General features: G+C 41.8%; 1 protein-coding gene across 15 annotated transcripts in view; it reads right to left on the bottom strand.

The window, feature by feature from the left end:
* The window catches only part of DLG1 (discs large MAGUK scaffold protein 1), a 200,460-nt gene that overhangs the window by 64,710 nt on the left and 112,357 nt on the right, over window positions 1-23,393 (bottom strand). For all 15 annotated transcript variants that reach the window (XM_072618953.1, XM_072618941.1, XM_072618945.1 and 12 more), the window contains 3 exons: window positions 22,799-22,852; window positions 3,853-3,903; window positions 855-979 (listed from right to left, as the gene is read on the bottom strand). In XM_072618953.1, coding sequence (XP_072475054.1) covers window positions 855-979; window positions 3,853-3,903; window positions 22,799-22,852 — 230 coding nt within the window. The remainder of the gene's footprint in view (window positions 1-854; window positions 980-3,852; window positions 3,904-22,798; window positions 22,853-23,393) is intronic.

Genomic DNA, 23,393 nt, shown 5'->3' with positions numbered 1-23,393 from the left:
ACTGGCCCTAGAATCAGGAAGTCCTGAGTTCAAATCTGGTCTGAGATACTTACCAGCAGTATGACCCTGATTGGCCCCATCCCCACCATCCGCATAAATATGAAGTGGTAGAGGTGTGGTTACACAGCACACTACCTCAAGCTGATTGGGCACTCTGCCCAGTGAGTGAGTCTTCAAAAGATCTGATGTCATTTCAGGCTACACTGCACATGTGTCCGAGTCCAGGACTGTGGAGCTGATGGCATCTGTAGGCCCAGTTCTGAGAGAAACCCTAAGGAATGCAGAGCATCCAGAGGGGAAGTTGGGGAGGGGGGCTGCATAGCACAGGAAGAACAGAGAAGGCTCTGAAGGGCTGTCAGGTCACCTGGAAGGGGCAGAGGGTCCTTCCTCAGGAGACAACAAAGGCTATGGCTGGTGGAGGGCATGGGGATCCTTCTTTAAGCTAGGACAGGATGAGAGAGCACTCACAAGACCTCTTCCCACCTACTCCAAGTAAGTGCCTTGAACAAGAGTGGGAATCAACATAGTTCACTGGTTCTGATCTTGGATCTATTCTTAGCTACATATTCTCTTCAAATAGCCAAAACCAAACATTCTCCAGTGCTTCATGCAGACATACATCATGACAGAGGATCTGTAGACAAGGCCTTGACTTCGGCAATTTAACCACACATACGGAGGATTCAGACAGTAAAAACCTAATTACAATTTAAACAATATTTACTACAAGCCAACAAGAGAAAACGTCCGCAGCCCCTCTTACCCATATACCTCTTCCCAATTACACCAGACCCAACAATTTGAGTCAATCTCTTCTGCTGCCAGATTCATTATTTCTTGCAGACTCAACATACCGTAGTCTTCCATCCTGTGCTGCTGCTCCCCCAGCAATGATTTTTGTAATGAAAATACTTGAGTCATCTCCAATGTGTGGGTTATCTGTGCCCCCTGCAATGCTAAAACCAAGCCCTGAATTGCCCTGGGGAAAAGAAAAAAGGGAAAGAATTCAAGTCAGCTGTGAAAAATTTCATCCAATTCAGTAACATAAAACTTGGAAATTAAACAAACTTATGTTTTCTAGATGAATAATCACCTACAGAATAATAAAAGTACCATGGGAACTAAGTCTTTTTACATGGCCGTCCTTCAAATACACAGAAAAAAGACGACATGCTTCTCATCATGAATATGTACAAGCGATGGCCATGAGCTACTGTCTACACTGACTGCAGCCATCTACACTGAGGACAGAATGGTGGACCAGGGTGCTTTCATTAGCCACCTGCTGATGGATGCCTTCTATTGCTGCACTGACTGGATCACCTTGGGGAGAGCTGCCCCCATGCTTCTGGGATTTGCTGCTGCCTAGAAAGAGAAGCACGTCACAGACGTTGCCTACCCCTGCCATTCTTCAACACAGGCTCTTCTTCCTTGGAATCAAACTGCCTCTTTCACAAATAAATTATGTTTTGGACAAAACCAACAGATGCCAGCAGGCACTACGCTAACAGCTGGGAGCACATCATCTTTCATCATGGCTGCTTGTATACATGGAGCCACTAAGTTGGTCCTTGTACTCAGGAGAGTAAGTCCAGTGAATCACCAGTGAAATCATACTAATAGGCTTAGGCTGGGATGTTGCTGGGAGATTTCATTCTGGAGTTTCTTTCAGGAAGTGACCAGTGGATTCTTTCCTTCTCCACTTTGCCCTCTGGTTCTAAGAGACCTGGGCAGTTTTCATTTCTCGAACTAGGATGTTCTGGGTTCTTCTTTTGGTCATGGCTTTTGTGGTCCAGTGAGGATGATTCTTAATTTTTTTCTTCTTATTCTGTTTTTCAGGTTAGTTGCTTCTGCCATTAGATGCCTTGAATTTCCTTCTCCTTTTTCAGCCTTTTGACTTTGTTTTCATATTTCTTGCTGCCTCACAGTCACTGGCTTCTATTTGGTCCATTCAGGTTTTCAGGGAGCTTGTTGCTTGGACAAGGCCTTGTGCCTGTTGTGTCAAGATGTTCATTCCTTCTCCCATTCCTTGTTCCAAGCTCTCACTACTTCTCCTGTTTTTTCCTCTAGTGCTCTCATTTCATTTTAAAAAAACCACTCAACTCTTTTTTTGTTTTTTAAAACTCTCATTTCATCTCCTGCAGAGGATCTAGTGGAGTTTTGTGCTTTGCTTGTGGATGCTTTGGAACCTTCTCTTCCTCCATGTTTGTGTCTCCCTGGCCACCACTGCAGCTCTTTATGTTTCTTCTGGTTTATTTGTTTGCTGATCCTTCCAGCCTGCAGCCTGATTCTAGACTTGATGTTAGGGCCCTTTGGTCCTTCTGGAGCAAAGGTCTGAGCTGGTCTTTCTTGGGGTATTCAAGGATCTCAGGGACACACAGGCAGCTGTGAGCCTTTGGTGCTCCCAGCGGGGTCTGATCCAGGGCAAACGCTGATTGCCGCCCCCTGTTCTGAACTGCTAGAATTTGCTCCTTTCAGCCAACTGGGAAGCTCTGTGGGCTCAGAGCAGCACAACTGAAGGTTCCCCTTTGGGGTGGGACTCCTGCCCTGATTATTCCTCTGTAGACTAGGCTGGATGATGGGAATGACACCCCACTGTTCCCAAGATGTGAGGTACACTGCTGTTATTGGCTTCTGAACATCTTCCTTTCTCAGCCCATTACCCGAGGCTTTCCTCCCTGGAACTGTGAGCCACAGATGGGTTATGGGTGACAAAGCTCCCTGCCAAGACCTGCCCCCATCACAGTGTCACAATACAGATAGGGGACCTGGACTTTCCTGAGCACTGGCGTGCTCACATGTGGCAGTCTCCAGTGCCCTACTCTCTAACCCAAGATGAGCTGGGCCAGACAATTACTGTGATTTTTTTCCCCTCTAGACTTCCCTAACTGGATTTGGTCTAGTGCATTTTCTAGATCCATTTAGGGGAGTTTTGTGGAGGGTAACATGATCACAACTGGTTCCTCCTTCACCATCTTGCCTCCTCTTCCACAAAACTGTTTTCTATCATTGTCTTTTAAATTCTTTGATGGCTCCAAATGATAGTGGCATTAAATAGTCTGATCACTTAATCTCTCCTAGCAGAAAATACTTTAGACCAGGCCTGCAAGCAGTATGCTGTGCAAGCCTGGACCATGTGAAGTTCCCTTAGGGCAGGCCTGCACAACACACCAGCCATGGGCCATATGTTGTGCAAACCTGCTTTGGACACAACCTAAGAAACACAAAGATAGAAGGGAACTCAAAGAGTACCTAGACCCCAACTCCCCCACCTGACAGGTGAGCCACCAAGCATCTGCTCAAAGACAGGCAGCTGAAGGGAGCCTCATTACTTCAGGGCAGACTCTTCTACCTTTGGCTATTCTTTTAAAGGTTTGGAGCAATTCAAACATGATTTATGAGATTACTGTGTAACCTTCCAGATTAGCTCAAGTTTTAATAACATTCTTTAAACAGCCTCATCTCCTCACCTACCAGAACAAATCCCCATGACAGTTGCCATGGCTTCTGTGGAAGTGAGGAAAGTTAGGCACAAGTCATCACCCTAGTCCATTTGTCCTGGTGAATGTCAACTTAGATCTGATGTGCTACACTGAAAGGTATTCTGTGTTCCTGAAAAATTCTCGGCTCCACTCACTATATAAATTATTTAACAAAAAATTAATCTAGACTATATAAACAGAGTGGATCTGTGTGTTTGTGATGCTTTTAAAGAAAGACACCACTACTCAGACCTCTTTAAAAAGATCTTTTTCTTTTAAATCTATGTCAATTAGAACAGAGAGCAAGGTAAAAGTTGTTTTTGAAAACCACTTCTTATAAAAAACAAGATCAATTAATATGCGTATTTACCCGTTCCAGTGTGATTTCTTCATATTCATAATCCGCATCTGTACCATTGACCTAATGTGGGGACAAGAAGCTCATTTAGAAATGACAAAGCTTTCCTCACAAATATGTCACAAATGTGTTTAACAACTAAACAATAATATGAACACATCTAATAAAACTGCCACAATGATTTTTTTATGGCACAGCAGAAAAGGGACATAATCAAGCTTTATTAATAGAAAAATGTAAAAGAAATGGCTCACTTTATTGCAAGTACCCTGTAATCCAACCATGAAGATAATTCCAAAGCCCAATTTATAATTCAAGTGATCAAATATTGATAAGGAGTCAATAAAGCAGCCTTGGGGACACACAGGCTCTGACTTGGAGGAGCTTTCTGATATCTACCTGGAAGGAAAAGTGATGTGTACACCCAAGTACACACACACACACACACACACACACACACACACACACACACACACACACGAAGGGGAGACACCACTAATCACTGGGACACCTAGCAATGCTTCCTGCATGAGAGGACACCTTGGCTGTGCTTCTAGGAAAGGCAGTGGAGATGGGGAGCCCTCCAAAGAGGAGGCGTGATCAGATGGGGGAGAAGGCCCTAGATGGGGCAGGCCTAGGTCTGCAGAGGGAGGCAGGGGCAGGTTTTCGAGAGTCTGAAATCCCAAGATTACTTTCTATCTTGTACAAGCAATTTCTGATACACGGAGCCCCAGATAGCAATCCCCTGTCCAGGGTGCGGAGGCCTATAGGGTTGAGCACAGTAAGTGAACCAAGGACTGGTGTGATCACAGAGAGGGCACAAAGGAAATGGGGAAGACAAGCGGGGGGTGACGATGATGAACGTGGCAGAGTGTGGAAGGTGGTGGATTAGGAGGAACTAGTCGATAAAGAACATAAATATAAAAAATCCAAGGTGCCTAAGGAAGAAGGGCGAGCTGAAAAAAGGGACAAAGTCCTGGAGGCACTGCGGGGTGCGGGTGGGGGGAGAGGAGCAGGACAGGAGATGGATCCCAGGGAAGGGAAGGCACCTATGTGCCAGGCACCGTGCCAAGTGCTTGGCACTGCCATGATTGCCATTTTACAGAGAAGGGAGCAGAGGCAAACAGATGGCCAAAGGAATGTCTGAGGTCGGATCTGAACTCAGATCTTCCTGATTCCAGGTCCAGTGTGCTCGGTGAAAGACAAAGCATAGTCCTCAGTTGATGAGTGTGAGAGGACAAAGGGGCAGAGGACATTCATGGATAGAACAGCAAGTTTACAAGAACCTCTAGAACCAAGCAGGAAGAAAGCAAAGCCAAGTCGTGGAGAAGATCAGGCCCCTGGATCTGCCCTGAAGCCGTACCAGGCTGCATGAGCAGGAGTAGAAAAGGTGAGTGACATCCACTCCAGAGAGCTGGAAGGGGAGATGGATCAGGGAGGAACAGAAACACTAGAGGCCACAAGAAGAATGAAAAAGAGGAGACTGTGGACAAAGAGAAAAACGGCCAGCGGAAGGATCAGAACTCTCATGGTGACTTCATTTTAGAGATAATTATAGGCAAAGGATTAAAAAACTAACTTTGGAACCCAAATACACTGAATTTGCTTTTTTCAGGCATAAAAAGTCCCAATTTTATCAGTAAGGCAACATGCTTGGTGCTGCAAAGAAGACTACTTGGTTTAGTTGAAGTCACTGTTGTACCCAGGGCTCCAGAACCTCCGTGAAGTTTCTGAGGTCAGCTGCAAACAATCTTCCTGGCATCAAATCTGATGCTCCGGAACCAAATGATTTTTGATTCTCATGTATTCTGGGTTATGCAGTGCCCATTAGGAAGAATATTTACAACAATGAGGTAAAAGGTCAGATAACCCTCTTTTCTGTAGGCAAAGTCATGGAGAAGATCAGGCCCCTACCTCCATACGGGTGACAGAGGCAGAAGCATTCCAGATTAGTTCACAGAAGTGTTCTGCACAAGGTCACAAGGCAGGGATGGCGGGTTAACTTGCTTTGAAATGTCCAACTCTTCATACTCAAATACACTTTTTGTAACATCAGAGACACAAACGAAAAGTTATACACTTGAAATGAAAGAATTTTATTTAAAAGGCCTGATTAATGTCAAAGGACAGAAAATGCAAACAGTAAAAAGCAAGTAGGGGCGGGGGGTGGGGGTGGGGGGTGGTACAGTGAATAGAGCCCAGCCCTGGAGTCAGGAGGACCTGAGTTCAAGTCTGGTCTCAGACACTTGACACTTCCTAGCTGTGAGAGTGCCTCGCCTCCCCCCTCCAAAAAACTAAAAAAAGCAACAGGGAATGGATGTGGGGTTTCTCCTGGCAGGAAATTGCTTGCAGCAACGTTCATCTCTGAGAACTTGCCCACGGTTCTCCATACAGGTTAAGCTCCTGGCTTCCAGGTCATGTCTCTGTTCAAACCAGGCTGCCTTTCACCCTGTGTTTCACTGAGATCTTCTTAAAAATGGAGGTTACAGGGGAGAGGAGGGAGAAACTCCTGACCTCATGAATCACTGGAAATATTACCTTAAAAAATAATGACTGCTGAGTTTGCCATCAGCACTTTTGGGGTTAGCTCACTCTTTGAAATTCATCATCTACAAGCAAGGTTGACGTCTGATACATGGTGCACTCTCCTTTTGTTTCAGCAATCTAGGCAGAATTCCTCCCTCATGACTGATCTCGAAGGCTCTTTGAACTACTGCTGATGGAAATTCATTCTGAAATTCAATATTCTCAGTGTTTGTCCTCTAAAAGAAATGAGCAGATGAAAGATCCACCTTTACTCCTTTACAAAATGGAAACAACCCCAAGAAGATGGATTTAGTTTAGTGGAAGCACCAAGTGTGTGCAAGGAATCATGCTGCCTCATGAATGAGAAATGCACTCCCAGAATGCCCACCCCACCAAGTCACGTGCTAGTCACACACAGGATTGTGTACAGCAACACTTCATTGGAAAGGCAGCAGATGTAGGAAGGCTCAGAAGCACCCCACATCCACAGCTCAGGGTGTCTCTGTTCCACGAGGTCTCCTGAGTGAAGGACACCATGCAGGCTTCATCAGCAGGAGCCCTGCACATAGCACAAGTCAGGGGGGCAGGAGGCAGCCAGCCTAGATCCCAAACAACAGCACTCAAGAGTCACGAGGAAGCGGGCCAGCCTCATGTCCTAACCCTCCAAGACTAAATCGATGACATAAGGCAGTCCCTGGACACCAGAATCTCAGAACCCTAAAGAGCCAGAAGTAATAATGTAACAATAGTGACGGTGACCACTATAGGGCCCTGGACTGTTCATAGAGCATGTGACACAGCTTTTCTCATCTGATTCTCATAACAAGCTTAGATGGGGGGAAGGGGGAGGGAGGGAAACAAGCTGAGGGTCAAGCAATCAGCATTTATTTATTAAGTGCCTGCTCAGTATAAAGAACTGCCCTGGGAGCCAGGGATCTCAAGGAGCAAACCTTTCCCTGGGGGAGACAACATGGACACAAAGAAAAGTATACAGATGATAAGTAACAAGTGGGGGCACTAGGGGAAAGACTTGAAAGAAATGAGAAATTTTCATAATTTAGGGCAGTTTGGTGGCTCAGGAGATAGAAAGCTGGGCCTGGAGTCAGGAAGGCATGAGTTCAAAACAGTCTTCAATGCTTACTAGCTCTGAGTCCCTGGGCAACTCACTGAACCTTTTTGCCTTAGTTTCCTCAACTGTAAAATGGGGATAGTAACAGCCCCCAGTTCCAAGGGTTATGAGGATTGAATAAGGTAATAACTAGAAAGCGCTTAGCTCAGTGACCAGCCCATGGTAAATACCACCATCATTCATTCTAAGAGTGAGCTGAAGAAGATGTGTACTCCTCCAATGTTGGGACCTGCTTCTTTCCTTGTGCTCGGACTACCATCCAGGTGCCAGCTGTACACAGAGCCCTGACTCCTGCTCCTGGTGGGAGCTCGCCACTCCTCCCTGGAAGTTTGTCACCCAATCCAGATCCTGGGCCCACGTGGGCGGGGCTTTCGCTCACGGATTATTTCTTATTTTTTGATAAACACCTTTCACGTACATTTCACATACAATTATTTACAACTGATGGTCTATGGCAATAAGTAATACAAATAACTACTGGTCTTTTTTCCCCAGTAACTAATGAAGTCTAATGGTTTCCTCATCAGAGTATATAAACTCCTTGAAGCCTGGGAAAGGATTTCTGCCTTATGTGGGATCCTCAGAGCTTTGCATGGTGACCAGCACCCAACAAGTCCTGAATAAAACTTGATTAATAAATAGACCAATATATTTGTATTTTATTGGGTAGTCTTGTCTGAAAAAAAAAGGACACATTTAGCACCCAGAGGCCACAACTTCCTAACAGTTGCTCCTCTGCACTAAGTCTCTCTCCACTCTGGTCTGTCAATTTTCTTTAAGTGCAAGTCTGACCATCTGGCTCCTCTGCTGGAAAAACTCAAGGGGCTTCTGATTGCCCCCAGGATAAAATATAAACTCTTTCTTTACCACTTAAAACCCTACACACCCCAGCCCCAACAGCACCCAGGGAACTTACCAAGATGGGACCCTCCCTCTTCTATCAAGTGAATTTGGACCTCCTTCCTTCCTTCTCCCCACCCCATCCCCATTCTGTGTCTTTAAGAGATGTTAAAGAACTATTCTACCCAGGAATATTGTCTTGGATCCCTCACTTTTTACTGGTTCCTAGACCTTTGCTTTTGATTGAGCTGGATGGATCTTAGATTTACTTGTCTCTACCCTTCAAACATATGCTACACTTTTTTCTTGTATAGTAGTCACTTAACAAATACTTGCTGATCTCTCTCTAAAAAAGTGACATGGGAAAGGAAAGGAGAAGGAGAATCTGGAATTCAAAATCTGAGAAAAGAATGTCAATATTGTTTTTACATGTAATTGGAGGGGAACAAAATATTAATATTTAAAACACAATAAAATTAAATTCATTAATAAAAATTAACACTTAAAATTTTTAAACTGAATAATAATAATTTAAACAATGAAAGGTGACAGGCTTCATCATTAGTATTGTGGAACCCTGACTGGACACTGTATTAACTGGACTTCTTAAGTTCCGTTACGATGTCGCCGTGCTCTGTTTTCATTTACTGTTCATCAGTCAACACTACCAGGCTTCTCTGAATTCGTGCCTTCTGTCACTTCTTAACATTGTAATAATACGCCATTACTCCCTGATGAATGGATTCGTTTGGCCATTCCCCAACTGATAAAGAGACAGACTGATATAGGAAAAGGAGAATTAAAACATCCCAATCTCAGCACAAAAAAAATGAACAAACCATAAATGAACTCCTTAACATAAACATCCTAGGACCAAATAGATTTACAAGTGAATTTTATCAAATAATCAAGGAACAATAAATTTCAATATTACACAGACTGTTTGGAAAAAGAGCAAAAAAGGAATTATTATTATTATTATTATTTTTGAAGTAAAAAAGAGACTTATAGCAAGTCTGCAGTCCAAGATAATATTAGCTGTAATTTTTCAGTCAAGTCCAACTCTTTGTGACCCCATTTTGGAGTTTTCTTGATAAAGAAACTGCAGTAATTCAAAACAGGAATTATTCTATTAAGTTCCTTCCATGATATAAACGTAGTCCTGACACCTAAGCCAGATGGAGTCGAAACAGAAAAAAGAAACCATAGATACTAATGCCCAATGAATATTTGTGCAAAAATTTTAAATGTCAGCAAAGAGGCTTACAATAACAGATCACAAAGATAAAACACTACCATTCGGTTGGATTTATAACAGGAATGCAGGCCTAGTTTAATATTAGAAAAACTAAAAACATAATCAACCAATATGTTAATAACAAAGAATTCAAAAATCATTTATTTAGAAGAAGCTTGAGAAAATTACAACATTCATTTCTGTCAACACTACAAAATACAGAAATAAATGAAACCTTTTTTTAAACATAAGAATATACACCCCTAGATCCCCACAAGCCAGTATTATATGTAATGGGGATAACTACTGGTATTTTCATTAAGATCAGAGGTAAAGCAAGGATGCCACTGTCACAACTACCATGTGATACACATACACACACTGCTAAAATTGTTTCTGACAGCAATAAGGTACGAAAAAGAAAATGGGAGAATTAGAATAGGAAAAGAAATACTATTTTCTGCAAATGGCATAATCATGTACTTAGAGAATGAAAGAGTGATAAGAAAAAAGTTATGTTGTTAAATAACCTTAGGAAAATTGCAGGATATAAAATAAATACACATTAAGTCATCAGCATTTTTATACATTACCAAAAAAATCAGCAAGAAGTGGAGAAATTACATTGAAAATAACTACAGAATTTATAAAATACTTGATAGTCCACCTACTAGCACACAAACAGAAACTTATATGAGAACAACTATAAAACCATTTACAGAAATAAAAGGAAAACTAAAAATTGATCAATGGTAGGTCAAAGCAATAAAATAAATATGACAATACTACCTAACAATTCATTTCTCCAATGTGGTCCAATTAAACTACTACAGGCTTACATCAAAGAGACAGAAAAATAATAAATTCATATAGGGATTAAAAAAGTTTAAAAATCTCTGGGGAAATAATAAAAGTACAAAGGGTAAAGAGGGATGGAGAGGGCATGCTTAGCAGTACCAGACATCAAGTTAAACTATAAACAAATAATCTTTAAAAGATCTGGAGCTGATTAAAATGTAAAAAAGTTGATCAATCAATGGACCAGATTACATAGACAACATATAAAGCTAATGAGTGTAGGGGCTTAGTGTTTGATGAAACCAAAGACCCCAGCAACTGAAGCAAGATAAAACCTATTGTTACACAATGAATAAAAAAGACTAACGAAAGATAAATTAGATAATTTTGATTCTGAAAATTCTAAGGTTTTGCACAAAGAAAAATGCTAGAAAGAAAGCAGGTAAGTTAGAGGAAAATGTTTGTGGTGAGTTTCATTGATAAGAGTCTCATTTCCAAAATATGTAAGGAATTGATTCAAATATATAAGAACAAAAGCCATTCCAATTGACAAATGATCAAAAGATATGAATGAGTCGTTTTCAGAGGGAGACATCATAGATAGCAATAGTCACATGAAAAAACCACTAATTAGAGAATAATTAGAGAGATGTAAAGTAAGGAAGCTTTGGGTGACAGCTCACAGCTATTAGATAGGCAAAGTTCATCAAAAAGGAAAATGTCAAATGTTCAATAATCGGGGCTAGAGCAATCAGTTGTGAACTGGTCCATCCATTCTACAAATCCGTTCCAAATGACCACTTTTTGAACGACTGATCCCAATGCGGAGTCTATATCTCAAAGAGATCAAAGAAAGAGAAAAAGGACCTTTGTGCAAAAAAAAAAAAAATTATAACACTTCTTTTTGTGGTAGTAAATAACCAGAAAATAAAAGGCTACTGATAAACTGGGAATTGCTAAACAAACTGTGGTATATAAATGTAATGCAATACTATTAAGCCATATGAAAGGATGAGAACAGATTTCAAGTGCAATCCAGAAAGACTTGTATGAACTGATGCAGAGGAAAATGAGCAAAACTAGGAAAACCACCCATACGTTAACAACAATGCTGTACACAAATAAACAATTTTGAAAGCTAAAATGACTCTGGGTCCACACAAAGATTCATCAAGATTTCAGAAGAGCAAATTCTATTAAGTTCTTGACTGACGTGATGAACTCAGGATGCAAAGTGGGTACAAGGGCAACATTTCTTTGCATTCCTTGATTTTGAACATTTTTTTAAAATAAGGTTTTGTTTTCTTCATCTTCCACCCAATGGTGAAGGTGTAGGGGTAAGTAAAGAAAATTGTCTTGTGTTCTTTACCAAACTGAAGTTAATGTTTTCCACATGAATGTGAAGAAAGTGAGCATTCTCACTGTGTTGAGCTATGCTCTATTTCTGTAGTACCTTCTAAGGAAAGACTGTGGGAGGAAATCAGTAAATGTGGTATAGGTATCAGGCTATTTTCCTCTTGTCTATTCAAAAATTGATGAATGCGTAGTGATTTGCCTCTTCCTATTCCTGGAGCTTTTTATTTTTTCCAATTACATGTAATTCCAAAGTAAAAAACAATTTTCAACATTCTTTTTTTTTATAATTGAGTTCCAAATTCTCTCATTCCATCACCTCCCTCCTCACTCATGAAACAAGCAATTTGATATAGGTTATACATGTGAAGTCATGCAAAACATATTTCCATTATAATCATACATTGTGAAAAGAAAACAGAAAGATGGACAGAAAGAAGGAAGAAAACACAAGCACGCTTCCATCAGCATTCCTTCTTTCTCTAAGGGTGGATGGCATTTCTCATTCTACATCCCTTGGATCCTTGCACTGCTGAAAATAGCTGAGTCATTCACAAGTGATCATCCTATACCCTGCTGTTACTGTGTACAATGCTCTCTTGGTCCCGCTCACTTTACTCTGCAACAATTCATGTGAGTCTAGGATTTTCTGAAAGTATCTTGCTTGTCATTTCTCATAGCGCAACAGTACTCTATAATATTCAGATAGCACTACTTGTTCAGCTATTCACCAACTGATGGCTATCTCCTTGATTTCTAATTCTTTACCCTCCTCCCTGCAAAAGAGCTGATATGAATACTTTTGTCAATATTGGTCCTTTCCCCTTTTCTTGGATCTCTTTAGGATACAGACCTAGGAGTAAAGCTGCAGGGTCAAAGGGTATGCATAGTTTGCTCTCCAGAAGGGTTGGATCAGTTCACAACTCTACCAAGAGTGTATTAGTGTCCCAGTTTTCCAACATTTGTTATTTTCCTTTTCTGCCATGTTACACAGTCTGATACGTATGTTTGAATTCCTATTTCTCTAATCAAAAGTGATTTAGAACTCTTTTTCCTCTGAAAACCGCCTGCTCATATCCTTTTTATTATTTCATCCATTAGGGAATGACTTCTATTCATATAAATCTGACTCAATTCTCTATACACTTGAGAAAAGAGGCCTTTATCAGAGACATGGGCTATAAAGATTGCTTCCAGGCTTGCTGTTTTCCTTCCAATCTTGGCTGCATTGCTTTTGTTTGTGCAAAAACTTCCTAATTTAATATAATCAAAATGATCTAGTTTACATTTCATAATGCTCTCTCTCTTTTGCTAGGTCACAAATTCTTCCCTTTTCCAAAGACAGGACCAGTAGACTATTCCTTGCGCTTCTAATTTGCTTATGTCTATCATGTACCTATTTTGAACATATCTTGGAATATGATGCAATATGTTAGTCTATGCCTAGTTTCGGCCATACTATTTTCTCCTTTTTTTCCAGCAGTTCTTGTCAAAAACTGAGTTCTTATCCCAGAAGCTGGGGTCTTTTAGGTTTATTGAACACTAGGTTACCATGATCATGCACTGCTGTGCCTTGTGTACCTAATCTATGCCACTGATCCACACTCTATTCCTAGCCAGTACCAGATAGTTTGGATGATTCCTGCTTTATATAATACAGTCTGAAGACCTGATATTTCTAGATCACTTTCCTTTGCATTTTTTTCATTGCTTCCCTTGATATTCTTGACCTTTTGTTCTTCCAGATGAATTCTGTTTTGTTTTTTTCTCATCCATCAAATAATTTTTTGATCATTTGATTGGTATCGCATGGAATAAACAAATGAATTTAGGGTAGAATTGTCATTTTTTTTTCACACTGGCTCAGCCTAGGCAAAAACAATTAATATTTTTCCAGTTGTTTAGATCTGACTTTAATTGTGTGAAAAGTGTTTTGTAATTGTGTTCATATTGGGTTTTGTCTTGGCAGGTAGACTCTCAAGTATTTTAGACTGTCTAGAGTAATTTTAAATGGAATTTCTCTTCCTATCCCTTGCGGCTGGACTTTGTTGGTCATACAGATAAATGCTGATGATTTATGAGGGTTTATTTTATATATTGCAACTTCACTAAAGTTGTTAACTATTTCAAGTAGTTTTTTGGTTGATTTTCTAGGATTCTCTAAGTATACTATCATATCATCAGCAAAGAGTGGCAATTTTGTTTCCTCGTTGCCTATTCTAATTCCTTCAATTTCTTTTTCAACTCTTCTTGCTATGGCTAACATTTCTGGTACGATACTTTGTAACAGTAGTGATAATGGGCCTCCTTTCACCTCGGATCAGACTGGGAGGGCTTTGAGCTTATCCCCCTTGGAAATAAAGCTTGCTAATGGTTTTAGATAGATACTGCTTATCATTTTACGGAAAGCTCCACTTATTCCTATGCTCTCTAGTGTTTTTACTAGGGACGGGTGCTGTATTGAGATAATCAGATGATTTCTGCTGATTTTGCTATTATGGTCAATTTTGCTGATAGCTTTCCTAATTGGGGCAGTTAGGTGGTACAGTGGATAAAGAACCAGTACAGGAGTCAGGAGGACCTGAGTTCAAATTTCACCTCAGACACTTGACAATCACTAGCTGTGTGACCTTGGGCAAGTCACTTAACCCCCACTGCCTCATCCTGGGTCCTCTCCAGTCATCATGATGAATGTCTGGTCACTGGATTCAGATAGCTCTGGAGGAGAAGTGAGGCTGCTGACCTGCACAGCCCTCCCTCACTCAAAACAAAGTCAAGTGCAAGTCATGTCATCATTTCTCTGATGGCATGGTCTTCTTCAAAATGAAGGACGAGCACACACAGCTTTCCTAACACTGAGCCAACCCTGCATTTCTGGTATAAATTCCAACTGGTCATAGTGTTTGATCCTTGTGGCACATTGCTGTCATGTCCTCGATAGTATTTTATTTAACACTTTCCCACTGATACTCATTAGGGAAATTGGTCTCTAGGTTTCTTTGTTTCAGCTCTTCCTGGTTTAGGCATCAAGATCGTATTTGTGACATAAAAGGAATTTTCTAGGACTCCTTTGTCTGTTTTTCCAAACAAGTTTATATAGTATTGGAATTAATTGTTCTTTAGATGTTTGGTAGAATTCACTTGTGAACCCATCTGTTCCTAGGGATTTTTTCGAAGGGAGTTCATTACAGGCTTATTCAATTTCTTTTTCTAAGATGGGGTTATTTAGGCATTCTATTTCTTCATCTCTTAATCTGGGTAATTTATATTTTTGTAAATATTCACTGATTTCACTCAGATTGTCAATTTATTAACATATAATTGGGCAAAAATATTTCCTAATGATTGCTTTACTTTCTTCATTGGTGGTGATTTCTCCCTTTTCATTTTTGATACTGGATATTTGGTTTTCTTTCTTTTTAATCAAATTAACCAATGGCTTATTGATCATCCTGATTTTTTATCATAAAACCAGCTCCTAGTTTTATTTACTAGCTTAATAGTTTTCTTACTTTCAATTTTATTAATAACCTCACCTTTGGTTTTTCAGGATTTCCAATTTGGAGCTCAACTGGGGATTTTTACTTGATTATTTTTCTATTCTTTTCTAGTTGCAATGCCCAATTCACTGCTCTGTTCTTTCTCTATTTTGCTGATGTAAAACTTCAGTAAAATTTCCCCTAAGTATTGGTTTGGCTGCATCCCATAAATTTTAGTATGTTATCTGTCATTCTCTTTAATGAAATTACTGATTGTTTCTATGCCCTAATACATGTGTAGATGCTATGTGCTGCTGAAAAAAAGGTATATTTTTTTCCATTCCCATTCAATTTTCTCACTTAACTTCTTCAAGAATTTGGATGCTATTACCATGGGTCACCCCCCTTTCACCACCCCTCCCTCCCCATCCAGTCCACCACACACCTAGTCAAAGCCATTCTCTAACAGATAAGTGGCAAAAGGTAGAACACCAAAAACTTCTCAGAAGAATTGCAAATTATTAATAACCATGAAAGAATGAAACTAATCACTAATAATAAGAGAAATGCAAAACCAAAAGCTGGGGTTTTTTGATATCCTACAAAATGGCAGATAAAGAAAAAGGAATAGTCAACGTTGGAAGGATAATGGAAAGATAGGCACCATAGTACATTGTTGGTGGAGCTGTGAATCAGCATGACCATTCTGGAAAGCAATTATGTAGATAAAGTGACCACAAAAATTATTGCTACTCTTTGATTCAAGAGAGTCTACTACTAGGCTACGCCAAATACACAGCTATATATTTGTAGTAGCCCTTTCTGTGATAACAAAGACAGGGAAGCAAAATGGATGCTCCTTCAGTGGGTAAGGGCTTATCCAATCATTTGTATGCTGTGGTTTGAATATTGTTTCCCCTATTAGACTGGAAACTCCCTGAGGGCAAGGATTTTTTTTTTGGCCTTTCTTAGTTCTTGCAGCATTTGGCACACCCTTACCCTAACCCTAAATGCCATGTGGCAGGCACTCAATAAAAGCCTGCTGACTTGACATGAATGCAATGTAATATTACGGCCACACTATAAGAAATGACACCTGGTGCTCCTTTAGATCTCCTTGAGATCATTATCCAAACCTTACTATACACCCCCTGCCACTGATTCCCCAATCCCTCAAACTTCCCACCCCTAATCCCACCCCAACTCTTCCAACGTGTCCTCTGTTTGTTCCACTGGCAACAAACTTCCCTCAGTTTTAAATGCACTCCTCTCCAACTCCTTCCATCTACCAGTTCTTACTAAAACTTGGCTCCCCCTGATGCTCCAGCCTCCCTGGCATCCCTCTCCAGCTCTGATTGTGCCTTCACTCACTCTTCTCAGCTCAGGGATAGAGGCAGGTGAGTAGGAATCCTCCCTGCTCCCCATTGCCACTCCCAGGCTCTCCTCCTTCCTCCCTCACTCAGTGACCTCTCTTCCTTTCACGTTCATGCCACTCATCTTTACCACCTAATCAAAGTCCTGGTGGCTGCCATTCACAGACCCCACAGCTCATGCTTCTGCCTTCTTCTATGAGTGCTATGCCTGGCTCACAATTCTTCTCTCCCTCCCAATTCTTGCCATTATACCGAGGGACCTCAACATCAATAACGACTCTCCCTCAAATCTAACCCTAACCACTCAGATCCTCAGTCTGCTCACCTCCCAGGAACTCCTCCTCCACCCCACCTCAACCACACACAAAAATGGTTATCTCCTCCACTTTGGCATCACCCACAGATGGACACCACCAGGTTGAAGAATTCTGAACCTTCCATATCCAACCCTAATCTACTGGCTTTCCAGCTCCTCCTCAGTCCTCCGTTACATAACCCTGCTCTTCAGGTCACTGTGACCTCCAGACGTTCTCTCCCAGGCCACCTCCCCTGCACTCACTACTTTCTCTCTTTCTCCCCATCTTCATCCCTTGATGAACACCAGTTCCACTCTACTCTCTCCTTTTCTTTTGAATCCCTCCCCCCCAATCATAGCCCCAACTACACCCAGTCAAGCTTCAGCCTTGGATCACTCCCACCATATATAGTTTTCACTCCTCCACACATACATGTGCTGCTGAACAAAGATGAAGGAAATCACCTGACCATTCTGACCAGGGCCACTAAAACTTTTATGTTTTACAGCCTCACCTGGACCCTCACTGCTGCTAGGCAATCCTTTCACCCCCTCTGATCACCTCACTCTTCACCAAATCTCCTTAAACCTCTCCTGGCTCCCCCTTCCCCTCCTCTCAGCTGAGACTCCTGCCTCATATTTTACAGAAAAGAATGAAGCTTTTCATCATGAGCTCCCCTCTTCCTCACCTCCCATCACTCAGACATCTTCTGCCCCCTCTCCTCCTTCTCCCGCCTCACATGATGACGTGGTCCGACTCCTGACCAAAGCTACCTGCTCACGTGACCCTATTCCACTCTATCTCTACCAACAGATTGCCCCCTGGCATCCCCACTGTCACTTCTCTTTAATTTTCCCCTCTCTACTGCCTACAAACATGCCCAATTCTTCATTCCCTACACTCTGCTGACTTTGAAAGCAAAAGTTACTTTTATCTAAAGGAAAGGAGTCTAATTTCATTCATCCTCCAGTTTAGAGAGGTAAGAATGGTGTAGAAGCCCCGGCTTCAAGGTACAATTAGATCAGTGACATGGGACAAAGCACTTATCTCTGCAATGCAGTGTGGTCATTTGCAAAATGAGGTATTTGGACCGGGTGTCTTCCTTTTCTAAAATCCAAGATTTTTGTCAATAAATATTCATATTTATATGACTCAGGTTCATATTAATGCATGCTTTTAAACAATTAAAGACCTCAAAGTTTGTATAGTCTCAGAGTCTAAAAATAATGATGCATTAGCTTAAAAAATAAGAACAAGCTCATGCTAGTGCTTAGGAGTGCTCTTCCTAATTAAAAATTTAGGTAGCTGTGCACCAGTGCTGTAAACCTCCAAGAGAACAGTTGCTTCAAAGTCCTACTAAATAATAGATGCCACTTTGGGCACATTTGGGAACAGGCAAGAAGGGAGGTACCAGCACTGCTCCTCACTACTTACAAGTTCTTGTTTGTCCTTCATTCTCAAAGAGGACCATGACAACAGGGAGGTGATGCCATCACTTGGAAGTTAAATGGATGTACAGGAGGGAGGGCTGTGCAAAGTCACCAGCCTCACTTTCTCTGCCAGAGCCATCTGGGTCCAGTGGACGGACATAAATAAGGATGGCTGGAGATGGCCTGGATGCAGTGAGAGACCTGGACCTTTTTAAGCTAAGGTCTTTCCCAGGTCTCAGTATGACTGAGGTAACACCCATTCAGAGATTAAGGCTAGGTAAGCAATGAAGCAAAGAATGGCCTCTTTTGCCTAAAAACAGAAACAATTGCTATTTACACTCACTCTGAGCCATCAGGGCCCAAACAATGACCAAGTGATGCTTGGGTTGGAACCTACTGTTGATCAATGAAAGCCAGAGTGATTTCGGTTTAAGACATGGCCCTTAAGAAAGAAATGTAGCCTATAAACCTCAAGATATCTTGTGAGGTTTCAGGGATCAAAATTTACATTCCTTTGGGCAGAGCACCAGCAGGCAAGAGAATGGATTCCTTGTGTGGACAGAGGGAGAAAGAAGGGAGGGAGGGAAAGAGAGGGAAGGAGGAAGGGAGGGAGGGAAGAAGGAAAGAAGGAAAGAAGGAAAGAAGAAAGGAAGGAAGGAAGGAAGGAGCTGCGTTGCCCAATTGGCAGTGGCCAGTTGCATACCCAGTGGAGCAGCTCGGACTTCTCACAGGTTGTTTGTCCTTTGTTCTGGAAAAGGACCATGACATCAGGAAGGTGATGCCATGACAACTTGTGGGACCGCGGGAAAACCATTTAACCCCTAAGGGTCCTGGACTAAATAGCTGCTAAGGTCCCTTCCAGAAATAAAGAAGGATATGACTGTTCCCTGTAGAGATAAGACTGCTACACTGACACTGAGGAAACAGAGACAGTTGGTGAGATTCATTTCACACTAGGCCAGCTGGAGTTTCTCTCATTTTTGCCCCAGGGGACAGAACAGGGGCAACTGCCACTCAGCCATCCCCCACAGAAGCTTCCCATAGTTAGGTGGGGGTGTCCTCCCCTTGTCAGACAGAGCACAGGGGAGTGGAATTTCAGCTTATTCTTTCACATCAGGTCCTGATCCACCCTGTACCTTGATCAGGGTTACTTTTTCTGGTCTATTTCAGATTAGTATCAAGTCTAGAATTTTTAAGATTTGCTTTTACTGGCAAATCTTGCTTGACTTTGGAATACTGTCAATTATGTTGATTTGCCTAATTTATCTGAATACTTGCCTTCTATTTTTTTTTTGCTTGTTCTATAGCCAGCAAAAGGCAATGACTTCTAAAAAAAGTAAACTATCCTAAATATTTAAGTACCCTCCCTGTACCAAGTAATATATGCCAGAAAGATAGCTATCTAAAAATAAGTGTGAGGATGGAGGCCTAAATCAAGAAAAGGAGAAGAAAAAAAAAAGAAAAACTAAGAAAGAGAAGAATCTCATAAAAGTCTAATAAACTAAGAATTCATATCATCCTATCATTAGAGCTGAAAAGAGTTTTCTGTATTCTTTATCTGCACATAATGAATACATTTTAAGTCATGTTATTAAAGTGCATTATGGGGCAGCTAGATGGTACCAGGCCTGAACTCAGGAAGACTCATCTTCATGAATTCAAATCCAGCCTTATACCTATAAGCTGTGTGGCCCTAGGCAAGTCACTTTACCGGGTTTGCCTCAGTTTCCTCATCTGTAAAATGAGCTGGAGAAGGAAATAGCAAACCACTCCAGTATCTCTATCAAGAAAACCCCAAATGAGGTCACAAAGAGTCAGACCCAACTGAAATGACTCAACAACCACAATGAAACACTCAAAAACAACCCTACACAAAAAAGGACAGGCCAACTATCTTTACTTTGCATTGTGTTCAATAGTGTGTCTTCCCAACCACATAACACAATCATTGACCGTTCTTTTTAAGAGACAACAACTAAAATCACCCTGTCTACTATCACCCATCAATAATAAACATCATGCATGGCACAAAACGGGGCAGTGTGTACTTGCTGTGTATTTGCCTCCAAAATATAGGAGAGGAGGCGGGCGGCAGCTCGGTGGATGGAGCCCTAAGCCTGGAGTCTCAAATCCAGCCTCAGACATTTACTAGCTGAGTAAACCTGGGCAAGTCACTTGACCTGTGTTTACGAAACCACTCCAGTACCTTTGCCAAGAAGACTCCATAAACAGTGCGCTCTACAGGGTCACCAAGAGAGGCACAGCACTGAACCACGATACCAAATGGAGGAGGATGCAGGGCAGAGGTCAGGCCCAAGGAGGGTTGCCCTATGGAGAGGCAGGTCTTCCAAATGCTCTTGTTTGCATGTGACGTTTTGCCAATTGTATTCAACCCCAAAACTGCAAAACTTCCCATAAGACAACTGGGATTACCCAAAGGAGCCTGGCCTGTTTATCCACATGGGAAGGTCTGACTATAAAGCATGTCAGCTGCCTCTGAACAGATGTCCCACAGAGCTAGCGAAAGAGTCTGTGAGTCTGAGACAGCAAGGACAGGCGGCCAAGAAGCTGGGGCCGACAGGAAAAAAGAAGGAGAGGGGGTGGGATGCTTTTAGGAAATGGCAAAAATATGGCTAATATGGAAATACGCTTTGCATGACTTCACATGTATAACTGATGTATTATTTGCCTTCTCAACAGTGGAGGGGATGGGAGAAGGAAGAGAATTTGGAACTCAAAAGCTTTAAAAAATGAATGGTAAAAAAGTTTTACACGCAATTGGAAAACATTTAGCAAAATAAAAAAAATTTAAGAAGAAAAAACAAGGTACTTAAGTAAAATGCAGATGCTTAATAAATGTTTGTTATGCTTAGTTAGAGAATAAACAAAAGAAAGTGCAAAGCCCTTTCACTGGCCCCACCTTTTCAATACATCTGGCCTGGGCTGCATTCCAGTAGTAAGGCATGGGGCATTGCCACAGAAGAACTCAAGATTGTCCTCCCCCAAAAGTACACAGTGAGCAGGCACCGGCTGCAACCTCTGACCAGAGAAGAAGGAAAAGAGGACAGGATGTCATCAAATAAAGCAAAGGTGGACTGGCCATGTGATTCGAGCAAAGGATGATGGGAGGGAGAGAGGAAGAGATGACACTGTGCCAGGTAATGAGAAAAGCCCCCTTTAACAAAGTATGATCTCCTTGTATCCTCACAACAGCCCTAAGAGTCAACAACCCCATTTTACAGTTTAAGAAATGGAAGCCAACAGAGGTAAAGTGATCTGCCCAGGGTCACACAGCTCCTGAGTGTCTGAAGTCACATCTGAACTTAGGTCTTCCTGGATCCAAGCACTGTGCTACCTGGCTGGGAATGGCCTGCATGCTCCCCTGGTATCTTTGCCATGTCAACCCAGAAGGTCACAGATCCCTGAGGATTTTCATTCAATCATCCCCATCACAGCCCATATTCCAATCCCATTTACTAAAGCCTGTTATGTGCCAGGGACTGATCCAACAGGTCCCAGGCCAAGCCCTACTTGGTCAAATGTGAATAGCAATTGTTTCTGTTCTGGCCAGAAACCCTGAGGGTCTTTCTCTCCCAGATTGATTTTTTTTTTAATTTTTGACAAAGTAAAGAGACTGCTCTCTGTCTCATTTCTTACTAAATCTCTATCACTGAATGGGCTTTGCCTCAGTTGAACTGAGAACTTGCTGAAGACCTTAGCTTGAAAAGCCCAGGGTCCCCCAGTGTATCCTGGGTTATGTCCAGTTGTCCTGATCTATATCTGGACACAGATGCTTCTGGAGGAGAAAGTGAGGTTCGTCACTGCATAGCCCTCCCTCCCTTACATGTCATGGTGTCACATTCCTGGTGTCATGGTCCTCTGAGAAGGACAAAGAACGACCCACCCCCTAAGGCCACAGCAGCAGCTTCTGTATCAACCTTCTAACCTGCACAAGGTCCCTGGGCCCAGAGAGGCACCCACCAGCACACACACAGAGCAGAAATAATGCAAAGCATGATATGCTGAGTATCCAACTGCCATCCCCCCACCGTTGAGAAAACCTGGCCTGGCCTTCTCCAGACTTCCTCAGTAGATGCCTGCACCATCCAATAACATATGTATCACAATTATCCATATGGTGACCCCACATAGGTAATTGGTCCAAGACAATCTTTCGAGGTTAATCAAATTTTAGTTCAAACATCACAGCATAGATTCCTAATCAAATTTTCCCATTTACTGACAAAGCAGAAAATCAACTGTTAAGAATAACTTATTGGAATTATGTGCACTTCAGCTACCACCACAATCTATGAGTAATTAAGCTTCATGAATTTTATTTTATCAGAAATATGCTATATTGTAAAACGCAGTTATGATTTGGTGATTAGAAAATAATTTCACATTCTCCTTGAAAACATCTGTCTCAAGGAAAAATGCCTGGTCACAAGGAGGGGGTGTGGGGGTGGGAAGAATATAAAAGAAACGTAAACTTACATATGGTGACGTCTCCAAGTTATCTGTGTTGACCAGCACTGGAGGAGGATTTGCCTTTGAAGAAAAATTGTAAAATGTATTAGTTACCTGCACCAAAAATTGCAAAGTTCAATGATCACAGTGGAGACATTTCACAAACAGCTCTCACCACTATCAGGAGCACACGGAATGTTTGCTGTTTCTTAGAAGTACCCTTTCACATGAACTTTTCTCAAGCTACAGTGACCTGATTTTCTTGTCTACAAAATGAAACATACAAACAGGACATAACAAGGTGGCTGCTACTGTGAAGAAGTAAACTCTTAAGCAGAGGCCAAGCCAACAGTTGATCAACAAGGGTTCATCACAACCATAAGCTCGAACACAACTAAGCACCAAGAAGATGAAAAAGGCTTATGGTCACGCAGGTCAGAAAATTCTCAAGAAGGAAAGAAGGGTTGCAAGGCTGCCTGTACCATGTGGAGGGGGAGCAGGGTCCTGCACAAAGGGAGGGACCTGGGGAGGGTGAGTCCTGGAGGACTGTGCACAAGCACAAAAGAAAGCCCCTCTTGGCTGGGTCAGACCACCATGAGTGGGTGAAATGCATCATGGGGCA

Source organism: Notamacropus eugenii, chromosome 6, assembly GCF_028372415.1.
Source record: "Notamacropus eugenii isolate mMacEug1 chromosome 6, mMacEug1.pri_v2, whole genome shotgun sequence".
NCBI classification, from domain to species: domain Eukaryota; kingdom Metazoa; phylum Chordata; class Mammalia; order Diprotodontia; family Macropodidae; genus Notamacropus; species Notamacropus eugenii.
This window is presented reverse-complemented; position numbering and strand designations above follow the sequence as displayed.